General features: G+C 32.5%; 3 protein-coding genes, 1 long non-coding RNA gene and 2 other non-coding genes across 7 annotated transcripts; 3 read left to right on the top strand and 3 right to left on the bottom strand.

The window, feature by feature from the left end:
- Positions 1 to 2,616: 2,616 nt before the first annotated feature.
- Positions 2,617 to 4,227, top strand: LOC107937645 (peroxidase 47). The gene is given in 4 exon segments (NM_001327409.2): positions 2,617 to 2,902; positions 3,019 to 3,207; positions 3,577 to 3,739; positions 3,848 to 4,227. Coding segments are annotated over 4 exon segments (972 nt in total). The 5' UTR covers positions 2,617 to 2,662.
- Positions 4,228 to 7,647: 3,420 nt separating this feature from the next.
- Positions 7,648 to 8,485, bottom strand: LOC121216281 (uncharacterized). Its single transcript, XR_005912383.1, has 2 exons — positions 8,411 to 8,485; positions 7,648 to 8,044 (listed from the first exon to the last, which is right to left on the bottom strand). It is a non-coding gene; the product is annotated as an uncharacterized lncRNA (long non-coding RNA).
- On the bottom strand, positions 8,249 to 8,331 carry LOC121216658 (small nucleolar RNA Z199). The gene has a single exon (XR_005912838.1). It is a non-coding gene; the product is annotated as a small nucleolar RNA Z199 (small nucleolar RNA).
- Positions 8,486 to 9,063: 578 nt separating the features above from the next.
- TRNAI-AAU (transfer RNA isoleucine (anticodon AAU)) lies at positions 9,064 to 9,137 on the top strand. Its single transcript has one exon. It is a non-coding gene; the product is annotated as a tRNA-Ile (tRNA).
- A 1,962-nt stretch (positions 9,138 to 11,099) lies between these two features.
- LOC121216280 (zinc-finger homeodomain protein 4) lies at positions 11,100 to 16,965 on the top strand. 2 transcript variants are annotated; one of them, XM_041091815.1, is made up of 2 exons: positions 11,100 to 11,255; positions 16,281 to 16,965. In XM_041091815.1, exon 2 carries the CDS (start codon positions 16,304 to 16,306, stop codon positions 16,892 to 16,894), a length of 591 nt encoding a protein of 196 aa, XP_040947749.1. In that variant the 5' UTR covers positions 11,100 to 11,255; positions 16,281 to 16,303; the 3' UTR covers positions 16,895 to 16,965. The 2 variants fall into 2 exon arrangements, with proteins under 2 accessions (XP_040947749.1, XP_040947748.1); XM_041091814.1 differs by lacking the exon at positions 11,100 to 11,255 and adding an exon at positions 11,339 to 11,459 and having other exon boundaries at positions 16,236 to 16,965.
- A 3,426-nt stretch (positions 16,966 to 20,391) lies between these two features.
- On the bottom strand, positions 20,392 to 22,675 carry LOC121216279 (extradiol ring-cleavage dioxygenase). Its single transcript, XM_041091813.1, has 3 exons — positions 22,234 to 22,675; positions 21,342 to 21,709; positions 20,392 to 20,776 (listed from the first exon to the last, which is right to left on the bottom strand). Exons 1-3 carry the CDS (start codon positions 22,471 to 22,473, stop codon positions 20,584 to 20,586), a joined length of 801 nt encoding a protein of 266 aa, XP_040947747.1. The 5' UTR covers positions 22,474 to 22,675; the 3' UTR covers positions 20,392 to 20,583.
- Positions 22,676 to 23,999: the final 1,324 nt, after the last annotated feature.

Raw genomic sequence — 23,999 nt, 5'->3', positions numbered from 1 at the left:
CTAAGTACTCTTGAATAAACAACTAATTTTAGATAAATAATTATTTAATCAATAAATTAATTCCATAACCGAATCATGCAAGATATAAAATACGCACAAGATTTTATCTCAATATTTATACAAATGTTAGTTGATCAAGTTAATAAAATAAAAGAATAAAGAACAGAGAATGCTCATTAATAATTAATGGAAGCGCGGTTTCAGAACAATCTTTGCTCACAATCGTCTTCACATCGGAATAGAACAATTCTGATTAAGCGAACATAAGAAAAACTAAAATAAAAACTAAAGAGAATTGAAAATTAAAAAATATGAAAATATTGTTTGACGGCTCCCTAGGGCAAATCCCTAGGCTGACTCCCCCAACCTAACGAGGTTATAAGGTTGTTTATATAGACAAAAAAAAACTAGGTAAAAATCCAAAAGGCTAAAGTGCCCATTCAATTATAATGTCAATTAGTATTTTTGGTTAGAAAAATACACTTAATTGCTCTAAAAATCATAGCCATCGCACGCAGGAATTTTTGGCTGCACAAAAGTTAGTGTTGTGACACTAGGTTTCGGTGTCGCAACACCGATGCCTCTTTTGTTCCAGAATTTTGTTTTTTTGCTTCAATCTTCGGTGTCACGACATTTGGTGCTTGTGTCGCGACATGACTCTCGTCCTTTGTGTTTTTGGACTAGAAATGGCACTCTGCACACTCAAATAGCCTATTAGTCATTCCTGAGGCTTAAGTTGGCCTAACGGGTTGTTGAAATACTAGAAAATGCGTAAAAACACTTATTTTGCTAATAAGTAGGTCTAAGTTACTAAAACGGAAAACGAAACAAAATGATATAAAACTACTTAAGATCAAGCTCATTAAGTACGGAAAAGACTCTAATTTGTCACAACAAATTGTGACAGATATAATTCAAAAATATAATTTAAATGAGCTTAATACATTCACCATTAGTTGATTAAAATAAACATTAATTGTAGAAAAGGTGATGAACTAATTATGCAATTTGGTCTCATAGTAACTTGGAATTAAAATATGTGCAACAATAATTTTGTTTTAGCAAACTTAACCATACTAAATTAGGAAAGAAAAGTTGTAATTCTAACATGCATTTCAATAGTTAAGTTTGCTTCACGTATCTACTTCTACGCTTTAAACACTTAAATGGCACTTGATATCCACAATATGTATGGTGTATTTCCTAAAGATGTTAAATGGTGTTATCTCGCCTATGTTAAATATTAAAATTTTATCTCTTCTAATTGTACGCTTAATAGAGAAAAGTTAACAACATACCAAATGGGAATTGAGAAAATTAACTAATTAAATGCATGATGAAACATTTAAATTTTATGGTAAATTACACCATTAATTACTATGTGTAAGCTTTCGTTTTAGTCACTTTATTAAAAAAAGTTACAATTTGATCACTGAATTCTTTAAAAGTTTTCATTTACGTCACTAGGCTATTAAAATTGAGGTTATGTGACTTTCTTTGTTCGCATTTCCAGCATCAATCAAAAGCTCTCTTTTCCCTTTTCTTTTATAGTTCAGTTTTTTTCTCATGAAACAACTTTGGATGTTACAAATCTCGAACCAAAATTCAAACAATTTTTTTCTACCATCTCCAACACTAACCTCCAAATTGACTTGGATTTAAAGTATGTTTTTCTACTTGTCGATGGGTACTAATCCACCGCACCAATCATCGAATGATTGCTTGGAACTTTCTAGCGGAATATTTTTGAGAAAAAGAAAACTTAACAGTCCGGTCACTTAAATAAAAATTTTTGAATATTTCAACAATTTAAATAAAAACTTTTAAATAATTCAGTGACCAAATTATAATTTTTTCTAGTTAAATGAACAAAATTTTAAATGGAAATTACATGATATATACACACAAATGGGTCAAAACGAAGGGCAAACTTCAAAGGGAAGAATATGTAAATCACCACAATGTTTATATATGATAAATATATAAAATGGGACAAGAGTCCAGTCTTTTAGGTGAAAAAAGAAAAAGCAAAGAGAAAGGACAATGATTTGGTGGAGTCGTTTGAGTGTTATATATGTAGGCCATTTGCAGCCGCCCACCCCCACTAAACCATAGAGAAATAGGAATTGTGTGGAGGATGAGGTTAATCATGTCTTCTCACAAATTTTCCGCTCAGCATATGATTTGTTTGGAAAGTGGGATTTTGATTTGGATCATGCATATATGTTTCTCTAATTAATTACTTGTTGATTTTGTAAAACATTAATGTTTGACTTTAGTTTCCATGTTTGACAATCTTCAACCTATCTAGTTATTACATGAGTCCTGTTGTTGCCAGCCGTCATTAATTTTGGCTAAGTTGGATTTCACAATCAATTTAGTGAATTTGTCTACGTGTCCCTCTTACGTGCAAATCAACATGCAATTAACCCATGTAAAGATTAGATTATCATATTCATTAATGAAGAAATTTGGTGGATGAAGTGATAGACCACCACTATCTTCAACAAAGTTAAAAAAAGGTTTGCCGATTCATATGTGGACCAACTTTATGTATATACATCTTATCATGCATGTGTGTATATATATATGTGTATCTCCAGCTAGCCTTGTAGCAAGCTAAGTGATCTCTCTTGAAGTAGTTGGTCATTGTACATACATAATGGTGTTGAACTTAGTGAAGATGATAACGATGGCTAATCTGCTAAGTATGTTTATATTAATGGAGGTGGTGGCGGGTGGGTTTCCATTTGGAGTTGATGGTCTTCGCATGGACTACTACATAATGAGTTGCCCATTTGCTGAATCCATAGTGAAGAACACTGTTAATAGAGCTTTGCAAGATGACCCAACGTTGGCAGCAGCTTTGGTTAGGATGCATTTCCATGATTGCTTCGTTGAGGTGTCTCTTTTCTTCCTTGCTTTTCAACTTTCTTTTTTTTTCCCAATTTATAGTAAAGTTTCAGCTTAAATGGCATGGTATAAATGTGTTTAATATTGGTATTTTGGTGGGATTAGGGATGTGATGGCTCCATTCTGATTGACTCGACCAAGGACAACACAGCAGAAAAAGACTCACCTGGAAACTTAAGCTTGCGAGGCTATGAAGTTATTGATGATGCAAAGGAGCAGCTGGAAGATCAGTGCCCTGGCATTGTCTCCTGTGCTGATATTGTTGCAATGGCTGCCAGAGATGCCATTTTCTGGGTAACAATATATCTATATAACTTTATGGATACTGAAGTATTAATAGTAAAATTGTATTCTTTTGTCCCCTCTAATAAAAAATAGATAAATTAGTTACTGAATGTTAAATCGAAGAGTAAATTAGTTATTTTTTATTAAAAATTTCATCTATTTGCATTGTTAAAAACTGACGTACTGGACGAAATAATGTGGCCTCGTGTACTTTGTGCTACCAATTTACTCTTTCATCAAAGATTAATTTGTTTATTTTTTGAATAAAAAGATTAAAATGTAATTCGACTCTTAATAGAGGTGTTTATGATACTTGTACTCATTATCAACATGATGGGTTGGGTGTTTGAGTTAATTATAATTATAATTATATGACAGTCAGAGGGACCTGTGTATGATATACCAAAAGGAAGAAAAGATGGAAGGAGGTCCAAGATAGAAGACACCATAAACCTGCCATTCCCCACCTTCAACACCTCAGAGCTCATCAGCGCCTTCGGCAAGCGAGGTTTCAGTGCTCAAGAAATGGTTGCTTTATCTGGTAACTAAATTGTGTCATATAAAAATTAATTTAAGTGTGGTTATCACACTTGATACACAGCTAAGTCATCCATCCAACTCGAGATTGGTGTGATTGAATGTAATGCAGGGGCACATACGTTAGGAGTGGCAAGGTGTTCATCCTTCAAAAACAGATTGAGTAACGCAGATGCTAACCTGGATTCGAATTTCGCCAAGACGTTGTCCAAGACATGCAGTGCCGGCGACAACGCGGAGCAACCGTTCGATGCCACGCAAAACACCTTCGACAACTTCTACTTCAACGCATTGATAAGGAAAAGTGGGGTTCTTTTCTCGGATCAAGTACTGTATACGACGCCGAGAACAAGAAACATTGTGAATGGTTACGCCATGAACCAAGCTATGTTTTTCTTTGATTTCCAGCAGGCAATGGTGAAAATGGGGAAGGTTGATGTTAAGGAAGGATCTAACGGGGAAGTTCGACAGAATTGCCGCAAAATTAACTGAAGTTTATTATACTAGTTTGAGTTCTACAGCTTGATTTTCTGTAATCTAAATTGTATCAACCACAAATTCTGGCATTTCTATGTTTATGGTTACATAAAAACTAAATAATCCATAAATTACTTTACCTACTTCTCACTCTTTCACAAAACATTTTTAATTTCACCTATAGGTTACCCAACAATCGAAAATTCTTATTTTAGGTAATTATAATAAAAAATTTACAATTTAGACACTCAATCATTTTGGTCTAAAGTCTCAAATGAAATCTGACATGATATTGTTCTTTTAAATTTTGATTATCCACGAAATAAACAATAAAATTCATGTCATTATAATTCACTAAAAAAGATTATCACTTTCATCCCAAACTCTTAATTTAAATTAAATATGGTATAACCCTAAAAAACTTGAGAGATTTGGGCATCTGATTTTCTAAGAGATCTACCCGATTTCCAGTTCTTTTCTCTTGCTTCATCCATCTCTATTTGTAATTGATGCTTGGACACCAATACTTTTAATGCCCCAAGTATCTATACATATTTGACCCATACTTTATTTAATAACTAAAATTTAATAAACTTTAACAAAATTAGATCACTTTTAATTTGAGCTAACTTTTTATGATAACAAATAATATCATGTAATTACTCTTATTATATATGTGATATCTATACTTTTCAACATTGTCCCCACTCCATAGAAGGCCACCTGATAGACCAAATAAAAAATAAAAACAAAAGACAGAGAGCCCAGAACTCTTACATTTTTTAAGATTATATCTTATTTAAATTAAATTAAAAGTTTAGGGAATAAGATGATAATCTTTTAATAAATTACAATGATATGAATTTTATTGTTCATTATATAAAAACTCAAAATTTAAAAGAAAAATGTCATGTCAATTTCCCGTTTGATATTTTAAGTAGCAATCAAAATGATTAAACTATATAATATGGATATCTAAATTACAAACTTGTGTTTCTTTCATTTAGCATTTTATCGTAAGAATATATATATGAATAATTTTATTATAGGTTCTCGTCATATTTACTTTTCTTACATAATACCTAGAATTACCCATAACCCCTCACCAATTCATAAATAAGAGGATAATGTATTTCAACACACTCAAACCCACGTCCTCCTGTATTAATAACAATGCCTGTAACAATTAAGTTAAGACTCAATCAACATTTTACGGTAAAAATATTGAATTTAAATCAAATTTAACTTTTATCTAATGTCTACTTAACCAATTTCAATTACTGGTTTAAAAAATTGAATAAATGAATTAACAACGAAAAAATTGTAAGTCTAAAACAAAATGGTTAATTTAAGGGGTTAAGTTATCGTTATAAATGGATGATCCTTCTATTATTTGGGTCACATACACATTAAAACTAGGTTAAAATATGCTATCTTTATCCAAAATGGTTGAATTTAAAATTTTTAGTTTAATCATTATCGTTGTTTTTCATTTTAGTCAAAGTTTGTTGATTTAATATATTTGTTTTATGCCAATCAAATGTAACATCATATAAGAATAATCTAATCAACATGTTAAGTTGCCCAATTTTGACAAAAAATTGAAAGGTTCTTATTCGTCATATCCCGAGATCACAAAATACTGTTGTTGATCATATGGCCAAGTCTATGGCATCATGTTTTACAGGGATCCAATGGTTTGAAGAACCCCCAAAGTCAGTTCGTGATTTAGTTGAGTTGGATTATATTAAAAATGTGAGAGATTAATGTAATCTTTTGTTTTCGCCTTAGGTTGTCTTTATCTACTAAAAAAATAATGGCAATAATAATAATTGGACTAAGGTTTTTAAGTAAGAAGAGTAAGGACTTCATTTTAAATTTTTAAAAATTTTAAGTACAGAGCTAAATTTCAATTTTTGTCCAAATACAAAGACTAGCAACATATTTTTAACCATACAACTAATAGAAAATTTTAATCATCAATCATTAGGGTTTGCATAACAAAAGAAAAAAGTATCAAGAGAGGAAAACCGATTTATCATAGCGTTCTTCATTGATTCTAAAGACCCGCTCTAATTTTGCAATAAGTAATTCTTTATATTTATGAAAATTATATCATTTTAAAATTTTTAAAATTATTTAAAATTTGATTGATAATAAAAATATGTCATTTTCGCTTAATTCACCTCAAAATAAATTATCTACCGTGCACATCAAATAAAAAAGTCAAACAGATAGTTCCACTTAAAACCCAGCTATCTAGACAGAATTTCTCTATAATGTAATTTAATCATACAATATATCCCTACAATAATATTACAAATAACAAGATGAGAAAAGTTGCCTTAGAAAGAATATGGTAAGTTTTGGGGATGATTCCACTATTTATTGTACTAAAAGATCTCCACAATTTTATGATTTTTAAATGTGGAATTGAGCTATTTCAATAACAACTTACGTGCGTGGATTGTAGATTTGTGATGGGAGTTCCTATATGTTTGAATCACTTTCACTTTAGTCCCTGCTTACTGTTTTGTTTTATCCCATTATTATTTGACTACCGTTATGATTTGTTTTATGATATGTTTGTATAAATGTGCTGAGTGTGGGTTTAAATGTACGGTGCGTTTAGTTTATTTTTTGTCTTACATTATAATATTATTATCATTAAGCAATCATACAAAATGATTTCTAAAATTACTGGAATGCAAAATTTTTGAAGAGAAGTAAAAAGAAAAAAGTTTTGGAAATTTGGGAGAAGTAAATTTTTTTGAGAAAGTAAAAAGGTTGGGGGGATTTGGAGGAAAGAGAAGAAAAATGGTTTGATATTTGATTTATTCAAATTCAAAAATTTAACTTGATTTAAACTCGAAATTTGAAAAAACAAATCAAATTGATTCGATTAACTTAATTCAAATAATTCAAAATTCAAACTTTTTTTTCGAGTCGAATCAAATTTTTCTACTTGGACCAAACTTGAAAAATAGACCTGAAATGTTATCTAAACCAACCCGAATAAAAATGCTAAAACTCAAGCCAGACCTGTTCTGCCAGTATTAAATTTTTTTATATAATTTTTAAAAATATATATAATACATCAAAAATACTAAAAGTATTAAAATAAATGTTCCCGAATAAATTAAAAATAAATTAAAAAATTTTTATTATCCAAACAATGACAACAAAATTGTAACAATATAATAGTGAAATGATAACAAAACAATAAAAAAAACAGCAGTAAAACAATGAAAAAAACAGCAAAAAAACATTTGCAAATTTCAAGCATTGACCAAAAAAATTTTACCCGAGACTCAACTCATTTTCTAAATAAAACTTATTTATTTGCCTAAACCTATTTTTCGAACTTATATTTTTGTCCAAATCATTTCACTTTTCAAACGGACACAAAAAAAACCTTTCGGTCGGGTCGGAAGATCAGCCTAAGTACAGATATATTCTTTTTCATGTTTCCACAAATATTGTCAAGCAAATTTTTACTTAAATTAAATTCAAGCATAGTAGAACCAGCCAATCAACAAAATCCTTTTGTCGAAGCCCAACCAAGACGAGGCTGGGCCAATTGAGCGAAGTGAGCAATGGATAGCTCTAATCTCGACAATAATCACTCGCTACATTTCCCCCTGTTCTACCAATTAACTTTCTATTCAAACAATCAAAAGATAAAAGTTGCATAGATTCAAAATAGAAAATGAAATCAAGCATTCCAGCTAATTCACCCTCTTCAGAGCCTCTACTTGTAACAATAACAAAGATCATATTCAATAAAAAAAATGGCCTCTCACAAGTCCTTTTTCCAAAACAATCTCAGCAGCTATTACGTACCAACATTCAAAGCATGTTCATCAATAAGTAACATCTTAATAGAAAAAAGAAGAGCTATCAATGTAAAGAAAAGAACATCGTTCTCTGGTTATTTTTAAAAAATTTAAAGAATTATTAAAGAAAATCAAGATATCTTTATTATTTTGCCAAAACTAGAAAAAATAATTTGGCATCTGAAATCAAAAGAAGAAGAGATCATCAGAGACTTAAAAACGAGGAGGAATCATGGGAATGAATCCATCATGTTGTTGGTCTTTCAGTCTCATCATTTGATCCTTTTTTTTATCATCCAATCACTAAAAACCATGTAAAACGCTATCTTCTTCTTCCGAAAAGAACAAATATAATAGCTTACCCAATGGGGAAAATGCGATTGGAGTGCATTTATAGACTCGAAGCCGACGGCCGCACCCTAAAACCCTGGAACTTTTGGAAAAGATGGAAACCCTAGCATTTATTCATTTAGATACCACTAAACGCAGCGTTCCGTTCCCACTCAATAGTCTAAAAGAGTAGGTCAAATTTTAGTTTTGGTCCTTCTATTATGCACAAAGTATAGTTTTAGTCCTTATACTTTAATTTTGTATAAATTGAATTTCCACTGTTATAATGTAGTTAATTAGTCCAAACAGTTATTTTTCTTAATTCTTTTTTCAACTGACATGGATTCTTTTAATCGAAATTGTTTCCGTGCACTCGAACCCATGTTCTCCTGCATTGACAATAATGCCCATCCCAGCTAATACTCAATCGAAATATCATAAAATATTTTAATTAAGTTTTGCATGTATTTATTTTGTGTCTTAATTAATTTTTTTTAATTATTTTGAAAATTATGAACTAAGCACGAGTGATAACATTTAACAAATCGCAATTTACTTACAAACTCCCCATCTCTGTGAAGCAGAAATAAGTAGAATTGAACAATTTGCCAATACGCAACTTTGTTTTCCATTACCTTTTTTTTTATTTCTACATATAAAGTATAAATTCAAAAGGGTCGCAAATGGCCTATTAGCTCAGTTGGTTAGAGCGTCGTGCTAATAACGCGAAGGTCGCAGGTTCGAAACCTGCATGGGCCACTATTATTTGTTTTTCCCTTTTACGATTTTTTAAATACATATATTTATTCCGCTTTCTGCTCATTCGATACCTCCATGGGCCACTGCACATTTCACTTGGGCTTGGTGGACTATTTTGCTGTCAAAATCTAATTTTAAATTTTAAAAATAAATGACATTTATAGGATAAGAAAATATTATTATTTTGTTATTTAATGTCATCTCTCTCTCACTCACAGACATATATATATACCAATCACAAATTGAGACATTCCCAAAAATTTGTGTGGTACATATGTTTTGAAAATGTTCAATGTGGTACTTAAATTATCAATTTATATATTATTTGATACTTTTACTGTTGAAGTTTTTGACTGACTTATGTTCTATTTGAACAAGAATGAATTTTCTTCTTGGCCACAGGAGCATTTGGTCTCTTTGATGTTAGTTGTTTATGGCCTACAAAATTATGACATATTTGACAAAATAACAATTTGATTCAGTTGTGACTCTCAAGTGTTTCAATCGATCTTTATGATGGTTATGAGTTTATTGGATAAGGATTGAGTTCTTATCCTTATCTTTTAAAGTATTTCAAATTGTTGAGGAACTTGTTTATGAAAGCTATTGTAAGATAAATATTAAAGATAATTAATGAATAAAATTAGTCTCCTTTAGCCTATCAAACCATTAGTGGATGATCACTTGAAGAGACCTATAAATAGGTTGTTGATCATGTGGGGTGTCTTAGACGCTCCCTATTTAGAGATCTGTTATGAAGAGAGTGATTTGTACAATTGGGGTCAATATTAGGATTGCAATTACTTTTTTGTATAAAGGTAGATTAGATTTAAGCTAATAGGTGATCTGGACAATTAGTAAATAAAATCATTCTCTAAGCAAGGCTCCGTAGATATAGGATTGAGGAATCCGTAGATATAGGATTGAAGAATCCAAACTGTGTTAACAAATGTCATATGTCAAATCTCTCTTTGACTCACTTGCGCTTTGGACTGATTGTGCAAACTCTCTAATTCTGTCCAGATTCTATTCTAACAATAGTTAAGTTAATTTAGCTTGGTTAGTTTTATCAATGAAAGTATGTTGAGTCGATTTTGATGTGTTCAAGCCGATTAAGCCGATTGTAAAAAAATTGATTGAACTGACCAACATAACCAACTGCTCTAGAGTTGTGATTGAATTCAAATACCTATTTTTTTTTCTTTTAGAACTATATCATCCTCTAAAGTTTTTACATTAAAAATTACTTCTATGTCTTCTATTCTATCAACCCTCTCCAACATAAATTATCACCTCATCAATTATGTTTATATTTTAATATTGGAGTTTATTTGGGTTTTTGATTTATAATATTTTTATATTTAATATTACAATTTATTCAAAATATTTTGTATTTATATTTAAAGTCAATTTAAATTTTTTGGTTTTTTCTAAAATAATCTATAATATATTCAAAAAAGTAAGAATAAAAACATAAAATATAATTTAAATTTTATATTTATCAAATAATTTAATTATATTCTTTACATAATTAAACTAATATGCTAAATATATTCTATAATTTAATTTACTAATTAATTTTTCAATCTTTAATGTTCCACACTTAATTCAACTAAACCCTAACTAAGTATATTACTATTACTATTGTTGAGTATTTTTCTGTCTCATTTGGATAGTGGTACTTCCCTATTTATATGATATAAGTATCGTTTATTGATATGACGTGTTAGGTAGGTTCTATGCAAATCAACACTTATTCTACTTTAGACTAACACCTGTTAATATAGTCTCATGCGTGACTTCGCAGGAGAATATATATACCTAGTCTACGAACTTGATCTGTGAGGTCGATGATCCAAGGTAGATCCTAAGTTTGCAAGACTGCCCATTATTATAAATAATTTTATTTTCACCATCTCTTAATAATATATATATATACCATGCAGATGCAGTGGACAGAAAAGCTCAAAGCACTGACAGTTGAAAGAATAAGAAATGGATTTAATTGAAAAAGGTGCATTAGCTATCCTCCTGAGCTAAGCTAAGCTAAGTGATTGATTGTGCAAGCAAAGCAAGCCCTACCCATATTATAATTATCCTTAAATTTGGTGTCTCCATGTTAGATTCTCTCTTTGTCACTCTTAGGCTTTAATTTTTATAAGCTACTACTGGTTGTTCCTCTACTACTTTATGTCTTCGCCCACCACTTCCCTCTTAATTTATAAATATATTTCCCTTTATTTGTTGCTTCACTTGTAAAACTAACCATATAAAAAGCTGTCTCTTTGCTTGTAATGTTCTTCCTCTAATTTGTGAGGAAAGGTAGTGATACGAGTCACAAAAGCCCAAATTCTTGAAGGCGAGGCCCAATAAGTAAATTCCCAGCCCAATCAAGAAATCCATCCATACTTAGTTGAAAATCAGGCCAAATTGTCAAAGTGGCCCAAGTTGTAAAGTTTTATTTTTATTTTTATTTATTTATTTATTTATTTACTTAGTTTAAATTTTTATGTCAATATTCAGTCCAAGAGTCCTAGATAAAATGACCTTTGACCGAATTTCTATATTAAAATAATTAGGAGTTTTTTTATTTTAGTTTTCTAATTAGATTAGGACTAGTTATAAGGCCTATTTAAAGGCATGGCTGTCCACCTTGTTAAACACTTATCATTATTATTAAAATTTCAGATTTGTTGAGAGCAGAATTTTCTTTGAGTTTTCTCCAAGATTTCTCTCTTGAGTTTTCTTTAGAAGTTGTTTTAACAATCTTGTGATTGTGGGAGCCATCTTCAACCTTCTTCTTGCCATTGATATTCTTTGGAGGGGAGATTAGAGCCGTTTGAAGGGAGTTGTGAGATCTTTCGAGATTTCAAGGCTTCTTAGGACTTATCTTTTAATTTCTTACTGTCAATTCTTTATTTATTTCTACTTGTGCTGAATCATTATCTAATCTATTTTCTGTTCTTATTGTGTTTTCAGCCTTTTTCTATCTTAAGGAATCAGCCCAAAAATCCCCAATTTCTAGGGTTTTTCTATACTCTTTTTGGGTGAAGTTAGATTGTCGAAATTTGGGGAAAACTATCTTGGTGTTCAATTGGGCAGAATCACAATCTCCTTGAGTGTTTCAAGAACCCTAACACTTATTTCTATTCTCAATTTGATTCTTTGTTGATTTGGGGATTTTATTTTAGATCTGAAAATTCAAAAATCTAATCTTTTAATTTTCTGTTTCGTTTCAGATCTAATTGTTTAGGGTTTTCGTAGGAGTTTCTCGTGACTTGACAACTCGATCTTGGTCCGCGCGCAACCCCGTATCATTTGGTATCAGATTTTGGGCGTTTTGGGTGTTCTTGGTTGATTTCTAAACTGATCTCTATTTTTTAAATTACAAACAGCAGTTTTACCCAGAAAAATTTTCGAAAAAAATTCATTTGAGTGGGTAAATGTTTTCTGATTGATCTGAAATTTTACATACATATTTTTGGCACTGTTATTGAATATACAAAAATATTTCCCGCAAAAAATAAGTCGAAAAAGTCAAAAAATTGAAAAAATACGAAATCCAATAAAAAATTAAAAAATATTCAGCGGGTTGAATTTGGTGCCCAAATTTTCCAGATCAAAAATTCAATATTTGAAGACATTCCAGATTTAATTTTGTGATTTTTTGAGATCGGGAACACCTCAAACGAAGTTGTCAAGTTACTCCGCAGTTTTTCGGGTTTTCTGTTTTCAACAATTTTTATTGATTCTTAGCTGTAGGTTTTCATTTGTTTGCTTTTTATTCTCCCTTTACAATATCTAACACCTTCTTGTTTTTTGTGTTAGTAGGATTTAAACGTGTGCCCAATTCTTCCTCGGTGCAACACGAATCAATTGGTGTCTCGTCAGTTTTTGGCATCCTAGTGCACATTAGGATTCTTTGGTAGATCGGTTCATCCACTCTCTAATTGGTTGATATAAACTTTGATAAAGAACTCACAAGATTGAATTCGACCTCATTGAGAATTTGATTTTTTCTTTTTGAGTGATTAACAGTGAGGTTTGATAACTTTTATTTTTGAGTGTTGAGTGTTTTGCAGGTTTTAAAAAAAATGTCTACAGGTGATAATACTAGTGACATATTTAAAAAATTCCAACAACAGTTGGACGAACAGGCTGCTGCACTTCGAGCGTTGACTGCTACTATCAATGAGGTGCGGTTGAATCAAGAGCCTCAATATCGAGATCAAATTAAAGACGATGTGGATAACCAGCCTCCTGCTCATAGGCGCGCTCCTCGGCGTGTCCCTAGAACTGATTATGATCTTCATGATCGTGGACAACCCTCTTTAGCAAAACCAAAGAGCGAGCAGCAACGAGAACATCTCTTTCATACTCGCTGCCATGTACAAGGTAAGCTTTGTAGAGTTATTATTGATGGTGAAAGTTGCTCGAACGTAGCCAGCACGACGATGGTGGAAAAGCTTTGCTTAACCACTACCAAGCATCCACGACCTTATCAACTACAAGGGCTTAGCAACGAAAGCCAATTTAAGGTCACTCAACAAGTGCGCATCGCCTTTTCTATCGGTAAATATCAAGACGAAGTCGTGTGCGACGTAGTACCTATTCAAGCCTGCCATTTATTGCTAGGAGAACCATGGCAACTGGATCGAAAAGTCACTCACGATGGTCGTACCAATAGGTATTCTTTCAAGCATCAAGGAAAGAAACTCACCTTAGTGCCGCTCACTCCGGAACAAGTCCATGAGGACCAAATCAAACTGAAAAATTCTGTTAAAACAAGTGAGGAAAAAGAAAAAGAGAATGAAAAAGAGCAAAAAGAGATTGAGAGTGAAAAAGAAATTGAAGAAAGAAGAGAAAATGAATTAGAAAAAGAAACAAAAGAAAAAGACGTGGAAAGGGTAGTGAGGAATGTTTCCACTAACCAAGATATGAATTTTCTTGTGTTGCTACTTTTCAGGTTCCTGAAAGATCGAAAGATAACTTTCAACTTCAATACCTCTCAAATGAAAGACGCTTTCATACGATCAACTTAGGCAAAGATGAAATCACACTACATGATCCCGAAGGTAAGCAAGGTAAGGAAATTTTAGAAACCGAGTCCAGTGCAGATTTGAAAATTATTAATAAAACTTTTGGTGACTTAGTTCTTAAAAGATCCCCTCATTTTGATCCAATTAATTGTTACTCTTCGATTGTGGTTGATAAAGTCATTACGAAAAGAAGCGTGATTTGTTATTCTCTTGATTTACCTTGTGTAAAATCCTCGAATTTGTCCAAATTTGTTTTGGAGAATAAGGTAACGAAATTTTTCAAATTTGTTTTCAATTTATATTCGTGCCTTAAACAGTTTATGTGGTTGTACATGAAGTTTGAGTTCCATTTGACAAAGGTTAACTCAACAACGGAGATTCGACTACACTATGCCCCCGATGAGCGAAGGTTTGTTTTAAATGAAAAAGGTAAAATCGACCCTTATTCTTCTGCTTATCGAGGTAAGATGCTTGAAACCTTTGAAACACTTTTGTACTCCTCGGATAGTGATAAAGATCGTGTTGATGAACACTTAGATCGAAACGTGCTTGACTGTCCTATTTTATTTATTGATGATCTATCTGTTTTGATGGTTGATAAAAAGATTCTTGTTTTTGATAATGCATGTGTGAGTGAATCTATAGACCGTCGATTAATGCATGGTATGATTATGCAACTCTGTGAACCATGTGAATCTTTTCAAATACCTACTTGTGACGATTATGTTTACCATTTGATTTATTACTCGCAATTTATTCATGGTTTGTGGGAACAATGTGAGACGACTGAATGCCTTAAAACATGTCCATCTTTGTTTCAAATATTTGACGAGGCAGTGGTGAGTAAATTAGATTGTTTGCATGGTAATCTGAATCTGTCCATTCACATGCGTTATACCTGTTCTGTTATACTTATGATTGGACTACAAGCTTGTTTCCGTTGCTATTTACTATCTCATGGCTATTCTTTTCAGTGGACTCAATTGCCATTAGTCCCGTTCGATAGAGGAAAGTCGAGTTCATTTGATTTTTTAGATTCGAGGACGAATCTTTTTGAGGAAGGGGGGAATGATACGAGTCACAAAAGCCCAAATTCTTGAAGGCGAGGCCCAATAAGCAAATTCCCAGCCCAATCAAGAAATCCATCCATACTTAGTTGAAAATCAGGCCAAATTGTCAAAGTGGCCCAAGTTGTAAAGTTTTATTTTTATTTTTATTTATTTATTTATTTATTTACTTAGTTTAAATTTTTATGTCAATATTCAGTCCAAGAGTCCTAGATAAAATGACCTTTGACCGAATTTCCATATTAAAATAATTAGGAGTTTTTTTATTTTAGTTTTCTAATTAGATTAGGACTAGTTATAAGGCCTATTTAAAGGCATGGCTGTCCACCTTGTTAAACACTTATCATTATTATTAAAATTTCAGATTTGTTGAGAGCAGAATTTTCTTTGAGTTTTCTCCAAGATTTCTCTCTTGAGTTTTCTTTAGAAGTTGTTTTAACAATCTTGTGATTGTGGGAGCCATCTTCAACCTTCTTCTTGCCATTGATATTCTTTGGAGGGGAGATTAGAGCCGTTTGAAGGGAGTTGTGAGATCTTTCGAGATTTCAAGGCTTCTTAGGACTTATCTTTTAATTTCTTACTGTCAATTCTTTCTTTATTTCTACTTGTGCTGAATCATTATCTAATCTATTTTCTGTTCTTATTGTGTTTTCAGTCTTTTTCTATCTTAAGAAATCAGCCCAAAAATCCCCAATTTCTAGGGTTTTTCCATACTCTTTTTGGGTGAAGTTAGATTGTCGAAATTTGGAAAACTATCTTGGTGTTCAATTGGGCAGAATCACAATCTCCTTGAGGGTTTCAAGAACCCTAACACTTATTTCTATTCTCAATTTGATTCTTTGCTGATTTGGGGATTTTATTTTAGATCTGAAAATTCAAAAATCTAATCTTTTAATTTTCTGTTTCGTTTCAGATCTAATTGTTTAGGGTTTTCGTAGGAGTTTCTCGTGACTTGACAAATCGATCTTGGTCCGCGCGCAACCCCGTATCAGGTAGTCCCCATATTTATACTTGTTAAGTTTGTCATTAATTTGCAGGTGGATGGTTTTTTTTTAGAGAGATGAGTGATAATAAGCCAATCTCAACAAGCGGCGATGGAGGAGATAACTGCAACAATGTGGTGGTGAGGTACAAGGAATGCCTAAAGAACCATGCAGTAGCCATTGGAGGGAACACCACAGATGGGTGCGGGGAGTTCATGCCAAATGGGAAAGAAGGCTCCCTCGAGGCGCTCATCTGCTCGGCTTGCAACTGCCGTAGGAACTTCCATCGAAAAGAGACAGAATGCAGTGGTTGCTGCTCCTCTGATTATGGGGGAAAACTCATGTTGGGTCATCTTCAAAGTTACATGTTGAGGTCCTCACCGCAACCGATGACACTGTCGTACAAAGGTGGAGGGTCGATCCCATCAGAAACAAATGAGAAAGATGATGGGAAAGTGAGGAAAAGGTTTAGGACCAAGTTCAGCCAAGCACAAAAGGAAAAGATGTTGAGCTTTGCAGAGAAGGCTGGTTGGAGAATTCAAAAGCTGGATGAGAATGTGGTGCAGCAGTTTTGCCAAGAGATTGGAATCAAGAGGAGAGTCCTTAAGGTGTGGATGCACAATAATAAACAAAGCTTTGCAAACAAAAACAACATCTCTGCTGCTTGAATTTATTTCAGCATTATCTACATCTTTCTTACTATTCTTATAATTTCATCTTAGGGTTTCTCTTCTTCCAACTATAATTTCCCATCTATTCTTGAGTTTAATATTTTTTTATACATCCTACCAACCTATCAAATATACAACTACTGATGACTAAACAAAAATGGTTTTAAAAAGTAGAGTTAGTTCATAATTAATACCACCATAAATTTCAAACACCTATACAGGTATGATCGGTAGCATTCATTAATAGGCCAAACTAAGATAAGCTTCTTGGTTCATCTTCATAAAGTTTTGCATTAAAACCAAACAACTAATTTAGAAATTATATTTTCCGTAAAAAAATAGATTATAAATCAAAGCTCAATAAATAGCACAAACGCAATTAGTACGAGTTAAACCTAAACTATATTTGGAACAATGAACGTTTAACTATCAGTCCAACATGCAAAGTTCGAATAAATTAAAACTTCGATAGAAAGAATAACAAGTGTTGCAACTATTGAATAAATTATTTCTGAAGGCCTGTCAAGGAAGTGTTCCAGCAAAAATATTAGGTAAAAAAATGGTTTTAAGAAGCAAACTATTGAGGAAGCTATTTTGCTGAGCATGAAATTGATTCTCTCCTTGAAAACAATGGTTTAATAGGATCTATAAGCTTTGTAAAGTCCTATGTTAGACAAATGGTACTTTTAGCTTTATGCTAATATGTTGAGAAGCATCAATGATGGTCAAAACAAGGTATACATCAAAGGAAGAGGGTATGACTTTAATCTTGAATTGATTAGGAAGGTGATGAATTGCTACTACCAGAACATGGTTGAACTGGATGAGTATTTGGATAAATTACTTCGATCATCACCAACAGTGTTCACCTCTCATGGCCAACAAAGGGTAACATTCATTTATCGTCCCTTGCCACAAGGAACTGACTGCCAAACAGTCAAAGGGATGTTGTCAGCAAGAAAGCTATTGTGTTGATCAGAAAGGTCGTAGAAATGGTGGAGTTACAACATTTGTCTATGAAGAGACGGTCAAACACGCTAAAAATGTTCATGCTAGGTACCTTCAAGTATTTGTGAAGCAAAATCCAAAACTAATTAGAGCCACTAAACATCCTAGAAGAGCTATTGCAGAGCTCAAATTTCCCCCAAAATGGCTCGAGGAAAAGCACACATCGACTAACCTTGCAGATCAACCTGATGAGGATAAAGAAGAACCTGCTGGTGAGCATGCATCAGTGGCTCCCAAAGTGCCCACTGTCACAAGCCTTTCGAGTAACCTTGAAGGGTTCAAAAAAAGGATGGTTGATCATATCACTGCTTCCATTGAATCTCACAATCGAGTCATAGCAAAGCTTCAAGAGAGATTAAGGTTATCCAGCAAATCAGGGACTGCAAGATAGCTTTGCCCGACAATTTGCTCAGCTGGTGTAGGTGCCGAGATGACGGTGTTGCTGCTTGATTTTTTTGTTACCCCTTCTTATAGGAGTTATTTTGTTTTGTTTACTTTGTTATTATAGAATTTTAGTTACTTCTTTATTACAAGCTTTGTAACTAATGGATATTGGAGATTTTATTGGTGATTGGTTTTACTCTACGGCACATTTTCTTATCATCTTACATAGATATAAGTATAGTATTTTTGTTGATAATGCAAATTCAAACAAGGCATTAATGTTTAATTTTCTTAGCTAAGTTTGATGTGTAATACCCTAAAAATTTCTATAGTAAGGAAAGTAAAATAATATCTCTGATATAGTAAAGTAAGAAAATAAAGTGCTAAAAAGGGGTAATTTTGAGTTATGGCAATATTGGGAAGTATATTATAACATATTAATTCAAGAAAGAATTAAATCGCAAAAAGTGAGAAAAGTTTTGTTACCCAAGAGTAAATACTCAAAAGTTAAGGGGTTAAAGTGTAAATATGAAAAAGTTGAAGGACCAATGGTGTAAATATTTTAAGGGTGGAATAATCTAGAAACTAAGAAAAATGGATGGATTGGGACCAAATTGAAAAAAGGTGAAGAAGTTTGAGGGACTAAATCACAATTTTACCAAATTAAGTGGTGACTCAAGGATGGAATTTTAAAAGATCATTAGGGGCAAAATGGTCAATTAGAAGAGAGAGAAATCTAGAAGATAATGATGATGTTGGAGATATTTTAGATTTAAAAGATTTCTCTCTCTTCTAATTGATCATTTTGCCCCTAATGATCTTTTAAAATTCCATCCTTGAGTCACCACTTAATTTGGTAAAATTGTGATTTAGTCCCTCAAACTTCTTCACCTTTTTTCAATTTGGTCCCAATCCATCCATTTTTCTTAGTTTCTAGATTATTCCACCCTTAAAATATTTACACCATTGGTCCTTCAACTTTTTCATATTTACACTTTAACCCCTTAACTTTTGAGTATTTACTCTTGGGTAACAAAACTTTTCTCACTTTTTGCGATTTAATTCTTTCTTGAATTAATATGTTATAATATACTTCCCAATATTGCCATAACTCAAAATTACCCTTTTTTAGCACTTTATTTTCTTACTTTACTATATCAGAGATATTATCTTACTTTCCTTACTATAGAAATTTTCAGGGTATTACATGATGGATTAAGGAAATTGTGCTGAGAGGTAACCATAATTGTTATGATGATAAGTTTCTTTATTTGTTTGATTTTGTTCAAAAAATTCTCAAAGATCACAATTGTTGAGTCAAATGTTTTGAAATGACTATCATCAATAGAAGTGACCACTACAATTATCACTATGACAGGTCACTTTATTTGATATATTTGAAGTTGATAATTTTTAAAGCATTATCTTTAAATTTTAAATGATATTAATATTATGGAAGTCTATAAACCCAACTACGAAAAATAATTCATTTGAAGTAACTTAACTTGAATATTGAATTTGGATTAGATTAGATCAATTAATCGGACCATTTATATTGTGGAGATTGAATCGAGATAACATTAAAGACATATCTCCAACTGTCCATTTTATATTGGTTTTTATTGTTATATATTGCTTCTTGCTATTTAAGCCGTTGTTTAATAGGAGATTGAATTGTAATTGATCTTCAGTATGTTAACAAATCTGAAACTCTTATATATTAAGCAACTTATATATGCTTTGTAAGTGAGTATTGAAAGCTCTTATCTGTTCATTGTTGAACGATTTTTTTAAGAATGCATTTGAGAAAGTAAACATGTTTTGCGGGGGAAACTTCTATTCAAGCACTTCGTTTTCTAAGCAATTAGCAAATATCCATTTTAACATATGTATATATATGTCTATGTGTATATATATATAAATCTCTTTCATGGTGTTTCTTCAATGAAAAAACTCCATGATACTCCTGAAAAACGTATTCTGAATAATAATATTTGAAGATGTTTAGTTTGAGAAATAATATAAAAATTGTCCCGACTTGTGCTGCAACCAAGTTTTTGCCCACAAGGACATAACACCAACAGAACAAAAACAGGCTGTTGTAAAACAAACTTTTCATGATTCAAATTTAATTGGAACAAAATGAACACAATTCAAGTCGTTAAATGTGTAGATATACATACTGCACAGATTGAACAAAGGGCTTGCATTTTATCTTTCTTGTATATACTTTATTTGAGATAAAGTAGATTGAATAAATAGGTGATATTGCAGCACACTTGTTAAATGAAACATCAGCTGGCTGACTTGAACTGGTAAGAAGCATAGGAAAGAGCACCATGTTGCCAGCTGTGATGGATAAGTTTGGCCTTTGCATTTTCACCAGCAGCACCCATGGCTACATGCAATGGATAGAAGTGGTCCGGCCATGGGTGAGCCATCTTCGCATGCGGTGCCTTCTCTTGATAGCAGTTCACATCTTCATATCTATAAAAAGAATCAAACGAAGAGGGAACAATAAAGAACAAACAGAAAACATTCATCAGAAACATTAAATGCCAATTGCTATCATTGTTGCCCCAAAGAACAGAGTAATAGTAAGTTGGAGATAAAAGGAATGTCAGCCTTGGTTCATTAATAGCAATCCCTTTCTTTTATGTGCAATTTGCAATCATGAGCCATGAATCTTCTCAAACAATATACTTCCTTCTCAGTTAAATATACATTTGAGGAGGGCATATATTTAGGATCAGAACCATAATCCAATCAAATTCATAACCTTTACACATACCATGTGAATTCTACTGCCAATCATAGCCTTTTGACAGTCTGATTATTGAAGTAGAAAAGCGAAGAGTCACTAAACAACCTAAACATTTTTTCAGCTTTCCAATGATACCATTGTCTAAATCGATTTGCTAGTTTTATCATCACTTGTTAGAAGTTACATCAGTCACTATGTTTAAACACCAATTGCACATTGTTGTCAATCTAACGTGTAAAAATATAGAAAAAGAAAAATGAAGTTACAAGAAAAGAAAGAATGATTTACCTTCCCTGAAGGAGAGCATCTTTAAGCCAAGTATCAAACTCCAAAGCCCATGGAACAATACCATCTACCATTCTAAGGGCCCTCAAGTTATGAGTGGCGGATCCAGAACCCATTATAAGAACACCTTCATCCTTGAGAGGGGCCAAAGCCTTTCCCAAGTTGTAGTGGTAATTACCATCCCTTTTTGACTGAACAGAGAGTTGGCAAACTGGAATATCAGCCTCTGGATACATGAGCATGAGTGGAACCCAAGCACCATGGTCCAGCCCACGTTCTCTATCTTCATCAACACGCTTGAAACCGGATGCCATCAGCAATTTCTTCACTCTTAGTGCCAACTCTGGCGCCCCTGGTGCCGGATATTTCAGCTGTTAACCGAAAAGGAAAAGAAACCGATTACGACTACCATTTTTTTCCCTAAGAAGCATAATTTCAATTACAACCGCTACACATCCGAATAACTACAATCTGAATCAATTATTACGATATTTGATCAGATTGATAACTAGAATATCTTGATCTAAACTAGTATAAATCCGGATTGGCTCCACAAATAGTAAGACTTAAACCAGAATAAATCTAGTGAGAAGCCGGCCTCAAAGCAGGGTTCTCAGACTACCATTTTTTGCTCAAATTAACAACACCCAATGGCCGAAATTACTTTTATATTGAAGAATCTCATTAAAAAACAATCATTTCCATAGCTGCTATATAGAACACCTCATTCAAATGAATAAAACATAATGGCCTAAATTCCAGTTATATTGAAGAACCCCATTCAAATTAACTTCCCCAGTCCCTTGCTTTTAATTGTCAGAATTGAAATACGATCAACCATAGTCCGAATTAAACAAAAAAAAAATAGAAAAGTTAGGAGGGTTAGGAAAGGCACCTTGTACATAGAGTCAGGGAAACCATAGAAATCATAGATTGTATCATTGCGGTGAACGATGTTAACGGCGGGAAAGGAAGTGTCCCAGTGACCAGAAATGACGAGGATGGCTTTGGGTTTTTGGGGGAACACTTTGTCCTTCCATGACTGCAAGAAATGCCTGGCGGGAATCGACTTGTCTATGGCCAGCGTCGGTGCTCCGTGTGATATATAGAAAGTATCCTTCATCGTCAACGCCATCTTTACCGATATCCGTATTTCTTAAGCAATTAAAACGGATTTGCAGATCCCAATTCCGAGTCTGACATTGATATTATATATAAAGCTCATGGTTTTTAGTTTGTACCTAACCCCTCCCTCTCGTGGTTGGTGAAGGAAAGGAAAAGCAGGGCCGTTACCCTATTTTCCATTGCACCTGTCTCTAATTTGATTCGCGGAAATTAAATTTTACGTTGAAATCCATTACAAGTAGACCTGTCCATGGCCGTGCGGGCCCGGCCCGACGGTCTGCCCGAAATATGGGAGAGTTTGGGTAAAAACATAGGCCCGAAATATGGGCTTGGACAAAAATTTAGGCCCGTTTAAAAAATGAGCCGGGCCTCGGGCAAGATTTTTTTGGCCCAGGCCCGGCCCGGCCCGGCCCTGAAAATATTAAATATATATTTTTTATTTTAAAATATAATAGTTTTTTATTTTAAGTTTATTTACTTTCATTTCCTTGACTAGTGTTACAAAATAATAATAATAAAACATCAAGTTTGTTTTACTAATCAAATGTTAGATTTTGTTATAACAATTAATACAATTAATAATTTGATAAATTTACTAATCAAATGTTAGATTTTATTACAACAATTAATACAATTAACAATTAATAATTTGATAATTTTACTAACAAATAATTTTAATAACAAATAATTTTAATTTTATTAAAAAAATAATTTTAATTTTAATTAAAAACGGGCCGGGCTGGGCCGGGCCGGGCTCGGGCCACATATTTTTTCTTCGGGCCGGGACTGGGCAAAATCTCAGGCCCATATTTTGGGCCGGGCCCGGGCCTAGTAAACGGGCTAAATTTTTTATGGGCCCAACCCAAACCCGGCCCGGCCCGGCCCATGGACAGGTCTAATTACAAGTCTCTCCTATATTTGCAAGTTAGTCCCTTTATTTTTTTATTTTTTATTTCCAATTTAAAAATACAAGTGTAATTGGTAATATTGTTAAAATTCTTTTGTTAAATTCAAGTTAATTATAATGTTACTTTTTTACTGTTTTAAAATATCACGCCAAATAATTTAAATAAAAAAATTTTAATTGTGTTAACAATTAGACTTAAATTTCAAATTTGATAAATAAATGGACTAAATTTAAATGTGTGGATACTATAGAGACTTAGAGCATATTATAACCTAAAATTTATGACTATATTTTTATAGGATAAATCTTAAATTTACACACCAAAAATATATATATACACGCAACATATATGAATTTTGATTCGATACAATTATATAAATAAACTTTTAATTTTGGTTAATGTATGACACATTTAAAAAAATAAATATATCAATTTATTTTCGTGTTAGATCATTATAAATATTTGTACATGCAATATGTAAATGTAAAATAATCCTATGTTAATACCGGTGTTAGTAGTTTGACAAAAAAATTTAAATTAAATGATGTTTTAATGTATAATTGCACAAAGTTAAAGTTCATATATTGGACTGAAACTCAGGTGCAATTTTGATATTTATCAATATTTA

The sequence above is a fragment of the Gossypium hirsutum genome, chromosome D04, assembly GCF_007990345.1.
Source record: "Gossypium hirsutum isolate 1008001.06 chromosome D04, Gossypium_hirsutum_v2.1, whole genome shotgun sequence".
NCBI classification, from domain to species: Eukaryota; Viridiplantae; Streptophyta; class Magnoliopsida; order Malvales; family Malvaceae; genus Gossypium; species Gossypium hirsutum.
The sequence above is the reverse complement of the archived record's forward strand: the minus strand, read 5'-3'. Positions and strand labels throughout refer to the sequence as shown.

Bases quoted from the DNA above. Each gene is read 5' to 3' on its own strand.
- LOC121216280 (XM_041091815.1), top strand. From the start codon at position 16,304: ATGAGTGATAATAAGCCAATCTCAACAAGCGGCGATGGAGGAGATAAC.
- LOC121216279 (XM_041091813.1), bottom strand. From the start codon at position 22,473: ATGGCGTTGACGATGAAGGATACTTTCTATATATCACACGGAGCACCG. The intron at 21,710-22,233 runs GTGCCTTTCCTA...TTCGGTTAACAG, and splicing joins TCCCTGACTCTATGTACAAG to CTGAAATATCCGGCACCAGG. The intron at 20,777-21,341 runs GTAAATCATTCT...TTCTTTTTATAG, and splicing joins GATGCTCTCCTTCAGGGAAG to ATATGAAGATGTGAACTGCT.